Consider the following 16,006-nt stretch of genomic DNA (forward strand, 5'->3'; position numbering starts at 1 on the left):
AGGGTCCCAAAGACATATAAAAAATAAAAAATAAAAACAGCCCCTACAAGATTTAAGTAAAATTCAGAGTCCCAGGAGAAGTCAACGCAACAAAATTATAACAAAACTTCAGAGGTCCTAGGTCAGTCTCTTGTAGGCTCCCTGTAGTGAGCCCTGATTAGTTGATTTTATGAGCCTTGTTCTTCCCCATCTTCCACAGGTTTATCCAAAGTCCACCTAATATTTGACTGTGGGTCTCTGCTTCTGTTTCTATCAGTTGTTGGATGAAATCTTTCTGATGACAATTGTGCTAGTCCCAAACCTGAGTATGGCAGATGATCATTAGAAATCATTTCAATGAATTTCATTCCTCCATTTCTTCCTTTGTTCCATCTTTCCTTTTTTGCCAAGTACTAGCCTCATCTTAGAAAGGGGTTGTGAGAGAAGGTAAATTCAAGAGCATCAAAAAAATATTCAAAGTTGAATCTTGGATACGAGCTGATGACCTGTGTTCTACTTGATAGAACTTTTCCAATTTGAGTCTTTCTATAATCTGCTTTCTCTCTGGAGATCTCTCTTTCTATATTCTACTTGTTTGTTATTCTAAGAGATCTCTCTGGAAATGTCCTGTTTGCTTGTTTGTGTGTGTATGTGTGTGTGTGTGTGTGTGTGTGTGTGTGTGTGAGAGAGAGAGAGAGAGAGAGAGAGAGAGAGAGAGAGAGAATGTTCTTCAAGTAATTCTCTCTATTTCTTTACTAAAAAATTACCTGATAGCTCATCTCCTGCAGAGCACAGGTCCAAGCTTCTATTTTCCATACCAATCCAGTCATTTGCTTCAGTTTTCCTTTTGATTATCTTATGATAGCATCTTGTGACTCAGCCCTTTGATTCCTAAAAGACAGCATTGTACTTTATTTTTTCTTAACCTTGTGAAAGAATTCAGAGATCTGTCTGTCTTTGTTAAGCAAGGAGGATAAATTACATTGGATCCTGCCCTGAAATTACCATTTCTACCACAACTGGGTCTAGTCTTGCTGTTCCAAAATTACCTCAGACTCAGGAATTTGCCTGACTTTTTATCTTTCTGACAACTGACCCATTATTGTAGCTGTATCTTTCCTTTAAATTCATGAAGCCCTTCATATAATTCATACTGCACCCTTAATTTTTGCATAGTTGAGAAATTATATATTTTCAAACTTATGTATTTAGAGTTCTCTCTCAATAACCTTAAGAGTTGTACTGAAGGTTCCCAGTGCTTACCAGTTTGCTGAGACATAGCCACACCCTGGCCTCATAGACTCCTGCTGTTTCTAATTATGTTACCTGAGAGAGCATTCCTTGGAGAAATGTAATATATATATAATACAGATCAGAAACCCAAGGCCTATACATAAATATAGTGAAACCATTATACAACCAATAGTCAACATCAAACTAAATGGAGAAAATCTTGAAGCAATCCCACTACAATCAGGGAAAAGACAAGGCTTCCCACTCTCATCCTACATTATTTTCTTTTACTATTCATGTTTGTTCCTATTCTAAATCTCTGGGTTCTATTGCTTCTGGGTCCTGGGTCACCCAAAAATACAAAGGATGGGTTCCCTCCACTGACATGGAGCTCAACATGAACCTGTGATTGGTTTACTACTTTCACAATTTTTTTCACCATAGTTACTTAGCAAATAATGTATGCAGAAAAAATTCTAGGTAAAAGTTTTGTGGCTGGATTGGTGTCCCAATCCTTCTACTCAAAGTCTTCTTGGTTACAGAAGATGGTCAGTTAGATACCATATCACTCATTGCCAGGAGACGTAGCTAGAGTCATCCTCATAGGTTCCTGAAGTAGATTCCCAAGATATCTCCTAATTCCAGGTGTCTATCCTAGTACAGTCTCCCTTCATTCATTTTTAACCTGATATTTCTTGTTCCCATGCTGCCTGTTCACACAACCCCATTTAATTTTGGTATTTCTTGCATTTCCCCATTCAAAAGAAGATTCAGACATCACTCCATGAGTCAACTTTCTTCATCAGTTTCACAGGTAAGTTGCTTATAGCATTGTTATCCTTTACTTTACAGCTAATATCCATTTATGAGCAAGCATATGTGATGTTTATCTTTCTGGATCAAAGTTATCTCACTCAGGATGATTTTTTTTATATTCCATACATTTTCCAGAAAATTTAATGACTTTTTATACAGCTAAATAATATTCCATTATGTAAATTTACCACATTTTTTATCCATTATTTGCTAAAGGGAGATCTAGGTCATTTCCAATTTTGAACTATTAAAAATAAAGCAGCTATGAATATAATTGAGCAAGTGTCCTTGTGGCCTGAAGGATCACCTTTTAGGAGTATCCTCAGGTGAGGTATAGATGAATGCTGAGGTAAACCAGTTACCAACTTTTGAAACAGTATTTATATTAATGAAACATATAAAAGAAAAAGAAACCAACTATGAAACTATAAATAAAGCAAAAATATATAATATAAACCACCACACACAGTCACAAACACACCACACATATTTCTTTTCTTTTTTATAGTTTTTATATTTATTAATATTATTAACAGTGACCTTTATGGACATATTGATGTTCATTATCATTTCCTTATCATATGGGATATGATGCTCTTTTCTGGTGTATCTGTGTACTCATATAAATAAAATAAATAAATCTTTAAAAACACTTTCTTTACAGAAATATGTAGATATGATGCAATAACCATTAATGAAAAGAGAGGCCATGGAATTGCAAGAGAGCAAGAAGCATTAAATTTGAGGGATCACAGGTTATTACAATGGTAACAAAAATATAATTGAGTGTAGTTAATAAATATACTTGCAACTATAATAGACTTTAATTTTTGCATTTTTTATTTTTAAAATGAGCAAAAACTACATGTAATAAAGGGTGTAACCCAAAATTTGTCAATGTATTCTTGGTGTGTAAGGATTGACTTTTTTTTTTTTTTTTTTTTTTTTTACTTTTCTTTTTTTTCTTGAACTTCACACAGTCTGTGAGTTGCTTCTGGGGCAGTGCGAGACTCTGGGGTTAGCAACCCACTATCAGTGACTTCATATTCTGTCTGTTCTTTTGTGACTGGGTTATCTCACTCAGGATGATATTCTCTAGCTGCCACCATTTTCTTAAGAATTTGCCGAAATCATTGTATCATATGGCTGAGGAGTATTCCATTGTGTAAATGTACGACAATTTTTGTATCCATTCATCTAATGAAGGACATCTGGGTTCTTTCCAGCTTCTGGCTATTATAAATAGAGCTGCTATGAACATTGTGGTGCATGTTTTTTGTTGTATATTAAAGTTTCTCTGGGGTATATGCCCAGAAGTGGAATAACTGGGTCTTCAGGTAGTACTATGTCCAATTCTCTGAGGTATTGCCAGACTGATTTCCAGAGTGGTTGTATCAGTTTCCAACCCGACCAACTGTAAAGAAGTGTTTCTCTTACTCTGCAACCTTGCCAGGATCTGCTATTATCTGAGTTTTGGATCTTGGCCAATCTGTCTGGTGTGAGGTGGAATCTCAGTGTTGTTTTGATTTGCATTTCCCTGATGGCTAAGTAGGTTGAACACTTCCTCAGATGTTTCTCAGCCATTAGATATTCCTCTATTGAGAACATTTTCTTTAGCTCTGTACCCCATTTTTTAATAGGGTTGTTCGATTCTCTGGTGTCTAGCTTTTTGAGTTCTTAGTATACCTTGGATATCAGGCCTCTATCTGATGTGGAATTGGTAATGCTTATTCCCATTCTGTTGGCTGCTGTTTTTTTTTTTTCCTTGACAATATCCTTACCCTTACAGAAACTTTGCAATCTTATTAAGTCCCATTTGTTAATCTTTGACCTTAGAGCTTGAGCCATTGGTGTTTTGTTCAGAAAATTTTCTCCTGTGCCTATATGTTCTAAAGTTTTCCCTATTTTCTCATCTAATAGTTTCAGTGTATCTGGTATAATGTGGAAATCTTTGATCCACTTACACTTGAGCTTTGTACAAGGAGATAAGGAAGGGTCTATTATCATTCTTTTGCATGCTGAGTGCCAGTTGGACCAGCACCATTTGTTGAATAGGCTGTCCTTTTTCCATTGAATGTTTATGGCTCCTTTGTCAAAAATCAGGTGACCATATACATGAGGGCTCATTTCTGGATCTTCTGTTTTATTCCATTGATCAATGTGCCTATATCTGTACCAGTACCATGCAGTTTTCAGCACAATTGCCTTGTAATATAGCTTGAGGTCAGTCATAGTGATTTCCCCAGATGTTTTCTTGTTGTTGAGGATGGATTTTGCTATTCTAGGTCTTTTGTTATTCCATATGAAATTGCACATTGATCTTTCTAATTCAATGAAGAACTGGGTTGGGATTGTGATGAGGAGTGCATTGAATCTGTAGAATGCTTTTGGTAGGATGGCCATTATTAAAATGTTGATCCTTCCAATCCATGAGCATGGGAGATCTTTCCATTTTCTGAGATGTTCTTCGATTTCCTTCTTTAGAGGTTTGAAGTTCTTGTCATGCGAGTCTTTCACTTGCTTTGTTAGAGTCACACCAAGGTATTTCATAGTTTTTGTGACTATTGTGAAGGGTATCTTTTACCTAATTTCTTTCTCCACATGTTTGTCCTTTGAGTATAGGAAGGCCAGTGATTTATTTGAGTTAATTTTGTATCCAGCCACTTTGCTGAACTTGTTTATCAGCTGTAGGAGTTCTCTGGTGGACTTTCTGGGTCACTTAAGTACACTATCATGTCATCGGCAAACAGTGATGTTTTTACCTCTTCCTTTTCAATTTGTATCTTCTTGATCTCCATTAGCTGTCTAATTGCTCCAGCCAGGACTTCCAGTACTATGTTGAATAAAAGGGGGAGAGTGGGCAGCCTTGTCTAGTCCCTGATTTTAGTGGGAGTGCTTCAAGTTTCCCACCATTAAGTTTGATGTTGGCTGTTGGTTTGCTGTATATTGCTTTTATTATGTTTAGGTATGGATGTGGATTCCTGTTTTTTCCAGGACTTTTAACATGAAAGGGGTGTTGAATTTTGTCAAATTCTTTCTCGGCATCTAGTGAGATGACCATGTGTGTTTGTCCTTTGAGTTTGTTTATATGGTGGCTTACATTGATGGATTTCCTTATATTAAACCATCCCTGCATCCCAGTGATGAAGCCTACTTCGTCATGGTGAATGATTGTTTTGATGTGTTCTTGGATTCGGTTTGCAAGAATATTTTTTGAGTATTTTTGCATCAATGTTCATAAATGAGATTAGTCTGAAGTTCTCTTTCCTTGTAGGGTCTTTGTGTGGTTGAGGTACTAGAGTTATTGAAGCCTCAAAAAGTGAATTAGGTAGTATTCCATCTGATTCTATCTTTTGGAATAGTTTGGAGAGTATTGGTGTTATATCTGCAATTAATGTCTGATAAAATTCTGCACTGAACCTGTCTGGACCTTTCCTTTTTTTGGTTGGGAGGCTTTTGATGACTTCTTCTATTTTTTTGGGTGTTATAGGGTTATTTAGATGGTTTACTTTGTCCTGGTTTATCTTTAGGATCTTGTATCTGTCTAGGAATTAATCCATTTCATCCAGATTTTCCAATTTTGTGGAGTATAAGTTTTTGTAGTAGGAAAGATGATTTCTTGAACTTCCTCAGTTTCAGTTGTTATATCTCCACTTTCCTTTCTAATTTTGTCAATTTGTATACTCTCTCTTTTCCCTCTAATTAGTCTGGCTAGGGGTTTATCAATCTTGTTGATTTTTCTCAAAGAACCAACTCTTGGTTTTGCTGATTTTTTCAATGGTTCTTTTTGTTTCTATTTGGTCTATTACTGCTCTAGTTTTGATTATTTCTTGCTGTCTGCTCTTCTTCGGTATATCTGCTTCCTTTTGTTCTAGGGCTTTTAGCTGTGCTGTCAGGTTGCTGATGTAAGCTCTCTCCAGTTTCTTTTTGGAAGCACTTAGGGCTATGAGTTTTTTTCTCTGTACTGCTTTTACTGCATCCCATAGGATTGAGAATGTTGTGTTTTAGTTTTCATTGAATTTTAGAAAATCCTTAATTTCTTTCTTTATTTCTTCTTTGACCCTGCTATTGTTTAACAGAGTGTTTTCTAGTTTCCAAGTGTATGTGGGCTTTTTATTGTCTTTGTTGTTGTTAAAGACCAGCCATAGACCATGGTGATCTGAGAGGATGCATGGGAGTATTTCAATTTTCTTATATCGATTAAGGCTTGTTTTGTATCCCATTTTGTGGTCAATTTTCTAGAAGGTGCCATAGGGTGCTGAGTAGAAATTGTATTCTTTTACTTTAGGATGATATGTTCTGTAGATATCTATTAATTCTAGTTGGTTCAAAGTCTCTGCTAGTTTTACAGTGTCCTTTTTCAGTTTCTGTTTCCATGATCTGTGCATTGGAGAGAGTGGGGTATTAAAGTTTCCCACTATTATTGTGTGTGGTGAAATGTATTTTTTGAGCTTTGGCAGGGCTTCTTTAATGAAAGTGGGTGCTTTTTTATTTGGAGCATATATGTTAAGGATTGAGAGTTCCTCCTGACAGATTTCCCTGGTAATGAGTAAAAATGTCCTTCCTTATCTTTTTTGATAACTTTTTGTTGGAAATTTACTGTATTTGATGTTTGAATAACCACTCCAGCTTGCTTCTTGGGGCTTTTTGCTTGGAAGTTTTTTTCCCACCCTTTTACTCTGAGAGAGTGTCTCTCTTTGTCTCTGAGATGAGTTTTCTGTATGCAATAAAATGCTGGATTTTGTTTATGTATCCAGTCTGATAGCCTATGTCTCTTTATTGGGGATTTGAGTCCATTTATGTTAATAGATATCAAGGAATAGTTGTTTCTGTTTCTTGCTATTATTGCTTTTGTAGGTTAAGTTGTGTCTTTGTCTTTTTCTTTCTTTTTATTTTTTTTTTTATTTATTTTTTTTTTTTTTGTTTTCTTGCTTAGGAGTTTTCTTGTTTTTACCAGGATGTAGTTTCCCTCATTTTATTTTGTTTTCCACCTATAATTCATTGTAGTGCTGGGTTTGTGGTCAGATATTGTGTAATTTACTTTTGTCTCGAAATATCTTCATCTCTTTATCTATTGTGATTGATAGTTTTGCTGGGTATAGCAGCTTGGGCTGGCACTTATGCTCTCTTAGGGTGTGCATGATGTCTGTACAGGCTCTTCTAGCTTTCATAGTCTCTGTTGAGAAATCGGGTGTGATTCTGATTGGTCTGCCTTTATATGTTACCTGCACTTTTTCTTTTTTTGCTTTTAGTATTCTTTCTTTCCTTTGGGTACTTGGTGTTTTGACTATTATGTTTCGGGAGTTATTTTTTCTGGTCCAACCTATTTGGTGTTCTGAAGGCTTCTTTTTTGCTTGTGGTCATCTCGTTCTTAAGGGTAGGGAAGTTTTCTTCTATAATTTTGTTGAACATATTTACTGTACCACTTAGTTGATACTCTTCTCCCCCTTCTATTTCTATTATCCTTAGGTTCGGTCTTCTCATTGTGTCATGGATCTCCTGGACATTTTGGGTTAGGAGCTTTTTGTTTTTTGCATCTTCTCTAGATGTTTTTTCTATGTTTACAATGTTGTCTTCTGCCCCCAAGATTCTCTCTTCCATCTCTTGTAGTCTATTGGAAATGCTTGCTTCTGTGACTCCTGATTTCTTTTTTAGGTGTTCTACCTCTAGGGTTATCTCTTTTAATGTTTTCTTTATTGTGTCAATTTCCGTTTTAAATGTCCTCTTCCATTCCTTCATCTCTTTGGTTCTGTTTTCCTCTAGTTCTTTGAGTTCTTTGAGTGTTTTTCTTGTTTCCTCTTTAAAAGCTTCTGATTCTTTTTGCTTTTCCTCCCTTTCTTGTTTAAGTATCTCTATCAGCATCTTGATGTATGATTTCATGTCTGCGTCTTCTTTTCTGGAGTGTTTGGCATTCCAATGTTTGCTGTTATGGGAGAGCTGGGTTCTGGTGTTGCCAGGTTGTCTTGGTTTCCTTGGAATATACTCTTTTGCTTTCCTCTTGCCATCTTGTTGTCAGTGATATGTTCTTGCCTTTCTTTTGTATCTGGTCTGTGTCTTTGGATCTCTACTGGTCCAGGTGGCAGATGGGCGGAGCACTGTTCTGCACCCCAAAATCGCCGGGTAGAACCAGAGGTTCCAAAGCTGTGTTCCTGGTCCCTGGATCACGCAGGGCGGGGCCGCACTTTCAGTGCGCACTCCACAGAGTTCTCTCTGCTCCCTGGCTGCCCAGATCTCCTACTCACCAGTCTTTAAAACTTTAGGAACTGCTGGTCCAGGTGGCAGAAGGGCCGAGCCCTTATAATAGACTTATATAAATGATTATGAAAATATTTGGGTTTGTAATTACTTTGTTCATAAAACTATCATTCATATATATAGTATTTCTCTAACAACGTACATGAACAGTTAAAAATAAATTGGTTAAATTATAAAATGAAAATCATATTTAATAAAATGGGATTATGTCATAAAGAAGTGAAAAGACTTAAAAATACAAATAATGTACTAATATCCAATTAGTCTATATGTGTGTCTATCAAAATATAACAGTGTTTACCGTATGGACATATAGTAAAATGAACTTTAAAATAAAGACAAATTATGCAATCTAAAATAAGATTGTTTGCCTGATTTATAAGTGTGGTAGTAGTTGAAAATAAAGTATCAAAAATGAAAGAACAATATCTTTTGGCATTTCTGTGTGGGGAAGAATTTTTCTAAATAGATAAGTGAACTGTAAAGCTACAGATAATATATTTTCCTGCTTTTTCAAATAATTATTACATTTATTCATTATAAGGTGGGTACATGTGCCCTGATTAGATTTGTCCATATATGTATACACACTCATGTAACAACACATGTGTGTACATCAGAAGACACCTGAATGTGTTGATTGCATTTCTTCAACTTGTGGATCTCAAAGATTAACTCAGGTCATCAGATTTGGTAACAAATTACTTTACCTGCTATGGCATTTCATGGTCTCATGTAATGCAGCTTTTAACTTGTAAGTTCTCATAATGTGCATAAAATATTTATTCAGAAATTATAAAATATTTATTAAATGAAAGGAGTAATATTTCCTTATTGTTAACTTCTCTTATCTTATCCAGTGATCTTTTGGCCTAAGGATCCCAAAGGAATATGAAAGTCGAAGGCTATCCAAGTACATAGTCTTTTTTTTTTAATGTGAAGAATGAAAAACTATCCAGGCAGGCATGATTATTTTCAGTGTATATAAGCCACACTGAGGTGAAATACTCATCACTGGTGATCAAAGCAGAAGCCACAATGTAGGAGATTTGTTTTTAAGGAAGAATTACTACAGGAAATACCATCCAAAAAGAGAGTACCTGTTTTACAAGGTGATTTATGTAGTGAATGCATCACAAACTAATTGGGCTCATTTTTCATCACAATTACTCATTTAAGGTTTGTTTGTTTGTTTTAGCAGCATATTGGTTTTTTTTTTTACTTCTTTGATGATTTTATAGTGAGTCTTGCATCTGCAATTTTTAATTGTTTTGTTTGACAAATATATGGTAAATTTTTTTCTTTCCAACTAATCCTTGAGACTTTGGATGCTTAGAGCAGTATATTTGCTTACATCTAATGATCTCTTACTATAAGCTTAGATGATCCAAGTCTCTTAACTTGAACAAATATCATACTCACAGGCCTCTAAACTAACTATAATGTTATCTGATTATCTTTCTATTATTGGATGGCCTATTTCCTCAAGATACAGACAGTATAGTAAAGTAGTTAACACAGAGTGGGGCAAGATGAGAACGGCTTTGTTTAGAACAATCACACTTTTCTCAGAATTCACCAATGGGAAAAAATATATGTGAAATACCATTGATATTCAAAGGGTTTAGTATTCTTGATTTTGAATGCAATGAAGTTATCTTTTCTGCAAATCTACTAATTTTTATTAATGAAATTGATCATTTTATTTATTTGTACATATATTTAAATACCCAAGTGCCTTCCTTCTTTTACAAAGGCCATTAGTTTTGTTTTACTACCAAAAACCAAGATTTCTATCATATCATTTATTTCATAGTCTGGAAGTGATATTGAGATTTGTATTAAGAAAGGATTCATTTTGCACCAAGGTTTTACTACTTTATAGAGTAGAGTAACACAGAAAATAAATATGCGTTATTACTGATAAAATATAATTTAAGTTCTTAACCCAGAAATTGCAAAATATCCTCTAACATTTTAGTATTCCAATTTCCTGACATTTTAGTCTTCCAATTTCAAACTTAAATATAGTATTAAAAAGTGCAGAAATTAAGATAAGAAAAATTTATGAGAATCATATAGAGACAATGTTAAGAGAAAAAAATTATACAGAGATGTAGAAAGGATTTTATGAATAATGTATTCACACTAGTATATGACATCTTATTAATTACAATTAAGTGTCATCCTTCCTTTCTAGGAATATATGAACGTTCAGAGATACACTCCAATAGCTAAGTCCATAAATCAAGGGAAAAGATAATGCTAACAATGTGTTTCAGCATGTGTGTTCCCAAATTACTTGATGAACTATGTTTATCACTCATTTTATCAGAATTATTTCAATTCTGTCTTATTTAGACTTAGTCAAAAATTGATTTTTTTCTTTGGAATTTTGTGCTTATGTCTGAAATATGTCAATAGATTGTCATTCAGAGATTATGATTGTCAAATATGAAGGATTTAATGTTAACAGAAATATTCATTGAAGAAAATTATTTCAGTTTCCATATAGAATAGGTAGTTTTATGTGTTGTAAAACATAAGTGAACATTTGCTACAATACATTCATTTACAACTTTTATATAATGTCTTTCTCATGTATATATTCCCAAATTTAGAAACATGCCCTGACTAGAAAAAGTTTAGCAACATAGGAAAGTTATTTTAAAATTGAGTGGATATAATGCTAAGACATAATTCAGTTTTTTTGTGTGCTTACATGACTCTGAACATTAAATTATTATTTCTATTTCAGGGATTGTTAGTTCTGCCCTTCTCTCTCAACCCATTAGAACACCTCGTAGTAAATGGAAGAAACAAACCAGACTGTGATATCTGAATTTATTTTTCAGGGACTTTGTCCTTCAAAGGAACTACAGATATTCCTCTTACTACCATTTTCCACCCTCTACCTGATGGCTGTGGTAGGCAACCTCTTTGTTGTGATATTGATCATTGTTGATCATCGTCTCCATTCTCCCATGTACTTTCTGTTAGCTAATCTCTCCTTTATTGACTTCTGCCTTTCCTCAGTAACCACCCCTAAACTTTTAACTGACCTCCTAAAAGATAATAAAACCATTTCCTTTGGGGGCTGCATGAGCCAAATTCTCTGTGTGCACTTCTTTGGAGGAGGTGAGATGGTACTTCTTGTAACAATGGCCTATGACCGGTATGTGGCGATCTGCAGGCCACTCCACTACAGTAACATCATGGACAGACAGAAGTGCATCTGGCTGGTTGTGATATCATGGATCATTGGATTTATACATGCCATGAGTCAACTTATAGTGATTTTGGATCTACCATTCTGTGGACCTAGAGTGATAGACAGCTTTTTCTGTGATATTCCTTTGGTGATGAAATTAGCCTGCATGAATACTGATACTCTGGGAATAGTGATAAATGCTGACAGTGGTGTCTTAGCAACAACCTGTTTCATCCTCTTGCTTATATCTTATACTTACATTCTATTAACTGTTCAGCTTCACTCTAAAGATGGCTCATCAAAGGCACTATCCACATGCACATCCCATATCATAGTGGTTCTGCTCTTCTTTGGGCCAGTCATTTTCATCTACCTGTGGCCAGTCAACATCACTTGGGTTGACAAGTTTCTGGCTGTATTTTACTCAGTTATCACTCCCCTCCTGAATCCAGCCATCTATACACTGAGAAATAAAGATATTAAAAATGCCATAAAGAAGCTAATAAGCCACCTGTGAGCTCTGGTTTAGACATTTTACATAACCAGAATTTATTTTGTGTACACAATTTTATCCACAGTTTTAGTGGAAACTGAATTATATAATGACTAATTTGGGGAAACTATGAATTATAATTCTATATTGTTACGAAAATAACCATAAGAAAAATATATTCAAAATTATGATTTTGTGGTTATATCACTTAGAATGAGTAATAACTCTGCATAGAATAACTATATGTATTGAGATTAGCAGATGATAACAATGTTCCAAAAATAGTATCATGTTATTTCAGATGATCTGTTCCCAACATTAAAAATTCAATTTAATTCAATTTAAAAATATCATCATTGAATTATTTCTAAATACTTCATTCTTTATAATATGGCATTATATGCTAGTCTAGAAATCCTAATTCTAAATTTGCCATAAATGATATTGAAGATATTTGTGAAGTTTGCATCCTCTTAGAAATAAATATGTGAACAAATCAAATTATAATGCTAGTTGACTCCTATTGACCTAATTTATGTCAGTTTTCAATTTTTATCATTCATATGAATTCAGAATTTTTATTTCATTTCTTATTAGAAAAAATATGTTTATAATATTTTAATATTTTTCTCAGTTCAAAAATTATTTTATGATTATGATTTTATATTTTATAAGAACAGATCATGACTGCCAAGCAAATTAGGTCAATATTATGTTTTTTTTAATATGACATACATAATATTTCATATTATTTACTTAAATAAGTGTGTCATTTGCTGGATAAAAGTAAATGTATACATGTTTACAATACTTTGAGTTTTAGTTTATTACTGAATAAACATGAAAGTAATCATTTATTAAATATAACTTCATAATATTTCATAAGCTAATGGTTAAACTCAAACTTTATGTATATCCTAATATGTTAAGAAAGTTTTTATAAAAGAAATTAATAAAAAATGCACAAATATCTGTTTTTCCAAAATCATATGATTAAAGGTAAGTAGATCTTGCTGAATACATATGTGTAGTTTTGGGTGTCTTTTTCAGTTAAAAAAAATCTCCATATATTTAAGTATTAACACTTTTACATTAACACATTTTTATTAAATGTATTCTTTAACAATATTTTCAATAGTTAATTTCATCTTATTTTTGTTTGTGATTTTGTATTTCTCTCCTACTACTATTATCCCTTTTCCCAGACAAACATATGGACACACATACACATACACATATAAATAAAGCTCTTTGTAAATGGATATATTTTTGTTTTATATGATGCTTGTTTTTATTTGTACCAGTTGCTCACAATGCATCAAGAAGTTGTAGCAGTGCATGGGAACTCTCTGATATATGACTGACTGTTGACTATTTTGTTGTGCAGTAGCCAGAACATGCAGCCTTGCACTCATGACAGCATTAGCTATGCCATGCCCACAATATTGAACTTCACAGCTCTTGCATTCTTTTTGTTCTATTCCATAATCCTTTTTAGAATTATATATCCCTTTCCCACAGGCATTGTAATACAACAAAACACTTTAAATATACCTTACTAGACTGTATAATTAAATTCTAAAATGACCTCTTATTGCCTGTGTAGTTTCTAAGTGTTAGTTGAAAATGTCTTATTCCTGAATGGATCACTCCAAGCCAGTTCAGTTTTCATGAGAGAGATCCTTCATTGAAAGAGGGGAAGAAGCAAGGAAGAGAAAAGAGAGAGATGGGTCAGGGTCCCTGTCTTTATCTGGGCTGTGATATTACAGAGGTAACACAGATGTTGACATGCACAGCTGATGCTGGTTAGGCATGCACAGAAAATGTGAGTGATTGACATGGCAACAGATGCAGAAGGGTCTTTGTTGCCTAGGAGTGACTCATCCCTGGATCAGAGCCTGGCTATAAACAACTTCTACTGCTAACACTAAGGGTGTAATTTTCACGTAAATCTTAGCAATTCTGTAACACTACTTGTATGAAATGTGTTTCAAGAAGCAAATTGGAGGTGTGTAAGATGGCTCAGCACATAAAGGAGCTTCCTGTCAAACAAGATGGCATGAATATCAATCACAAAATCCATGTGGTAAAAAGAGAATAACAACTCCCTTAAGTTTTGATCTAACATCAATCCACAAGTATTCTCACACATGAACACAAAAGTATTTGAATCAATAAAAAGTAAATAATAAATACATAAATGTCTAAAAAGGAATGATCACAATGGAAGATTTAAAACAGTTTAATTTTGTATCCTAATAAAAACATAAAAATATATATAAAACATGGGGACAATTATGCTTTGAGAGACATGTGTTTCTCTGTGTGTCTCTGTGTGTAAAATGTAAAAATAATATCAATAAACAAAGTATCACAAATTAAAAATAATGAAACAAAGGTAAATTATAAAGATTTTTTTTATTCTGTCATTAAAAGAGTCAAAAACAATGTCAACTATTCCAAATAACAAACTTGTTCATAATATAGTAGTAAGATCAATAAAGGATAAAAGGCACAAATAATAAAATCTTTAGACTAGAGTACATAAATATACAATCACTCATACAAGTATTTATTGGATATATACATACATACATACATACATACATATATATATATATATATATATATATATATATATATATATATGTATCCAACAAATATACACTTTATTTGAAATTCATAAACCATCACTAAAATAATAATATTAAAGCAAAACATCTCTTTAAATATACAATAAAATAAATGATTTTATGTGTCTGTCAGTGCACCATATGTGTGCAGGAACACACAGATGTCAAAAGAGACAATGGACCCTTGTAGCTAGAACAGATAAAACTGGACCAATCTTCTCAAAGGTCTACGAGTGCTTTTAGCAATTAAGCCATATTTCCATATCTATCTTAAGAGTATGCTCATTGAAATCTTACAGTCCTTCTTAGAGAAAAAACCAAAGAAACAAAAACACCAACTAATGTATAGCACCCACTTAGAGTGAGATACACCCAGACCTTATATCATTAATAATTCAAGAGCTAGGAAGATAGCCTTGTGGTAATTTTGGTATTTAAAAATTATTTAATCTTTACAAACCAAGAAAACTTTGATTAATTCCATGTTATGTTTGTTTTACATGTACTTTATGCTTATGGTAACTAGTAAGATTTCAATGCATCCTATCAAACCTTTAAAAAAAATCAAGTACTAACAAAAATATATTCATATAGTTTTATGCCGAAATGCTTTTAAAAATCTGTACATGTCTCTTTCTTTTAAAAAAAATAAAGTTGTAAGGGAAAAAAATCTTACAGTATGTACTAATCACACTCATATAGTATATACTAATCATATTCATTGAACTTTTACAGTATATGCTAATCACAATCATTCCAGCTGCTGTCCACTTGTTTCTACTTTCTGCAGCTATTGATGCTTTTCTTCTTCCCAAATACTCCTTCTGTTTTCATTTATAAAAATAACATTTTACAAGGGATGTTCTCTTGAGCAATTTTCATTTCACTTACTATAATCCATATTTTTAGTCCCTAGATGATAGATATTTTGAATAGGCTAAAATCTACTCTCAAAAATCTCAATACATTTATCTCATTTGCTTTGTTTTGTGGTGTTGTTGATATTTATTGAGTTGCTTTTATTTGTTCTACTATCATTTTGCCTTATTTTGGTTTGTTTTTTTGGTACTTGGAGTGAAAGCCAAAGTTTCATGAATTTTAGGGAAACTTGTCAACACTCAGGTCTATAGTCCTTACCAATTATTTTTATTAGTTTATACTTGAAACAGGCTCTTACTAAGTTTCTCAGGTTGTCTTTGACTTTCTGATTTTACCACTTGTGCGTTCCACGTATATGGCATTGCAGGCCTGCATTTTGATGCTAAGATAGGCAAACATATGTTTGCCACATGCCTAACAATTCAACCTAATATCTCTCAAAATATTAAGCGCATTCATCACAGTATTGGAAGTTAGAGAGCATCTGTAGGATTTGACAGACATCTC

General features: G+C 33.5%; 1 protein-coding gene across 1 annotated transcript; it reads left to right on the top strand.

Moving 5' to 3' along the window:
• Positions 1 to 11,093: 11,093 nt before the first annotated feature.
• Positions 11,094 to 12,011, top strand: LOC308431575 (olfactory receptor 4K3-like; the record flags this gene model as incomplete). The annotated part of the gene is made up of 1 exon (XM_080931095.1): positions 11,094 to 12,011. One exon carries the CDS (start codon positions 11,094 to 11,096, stop codon positions 12,009 to 12,011), a length of 918 nt encoding a protein of 305 aa, XP_080787221.1.
• Between the last annotated feature and the right edge of the window lie 3,995 nt (positions 12,012 to 16,006).

This window comes from Micromys minutus (assembly GCF_963924665.1).
Source record: "Micromys minutus genome assembly, chromosome: 17".
Taxonomy (NCBI): domain Eukaryota; kingdom Metazoa; phylum Chordata; class Mammalia; order Rodentia; family Muridae; genus Micromys; species Micromys minutus.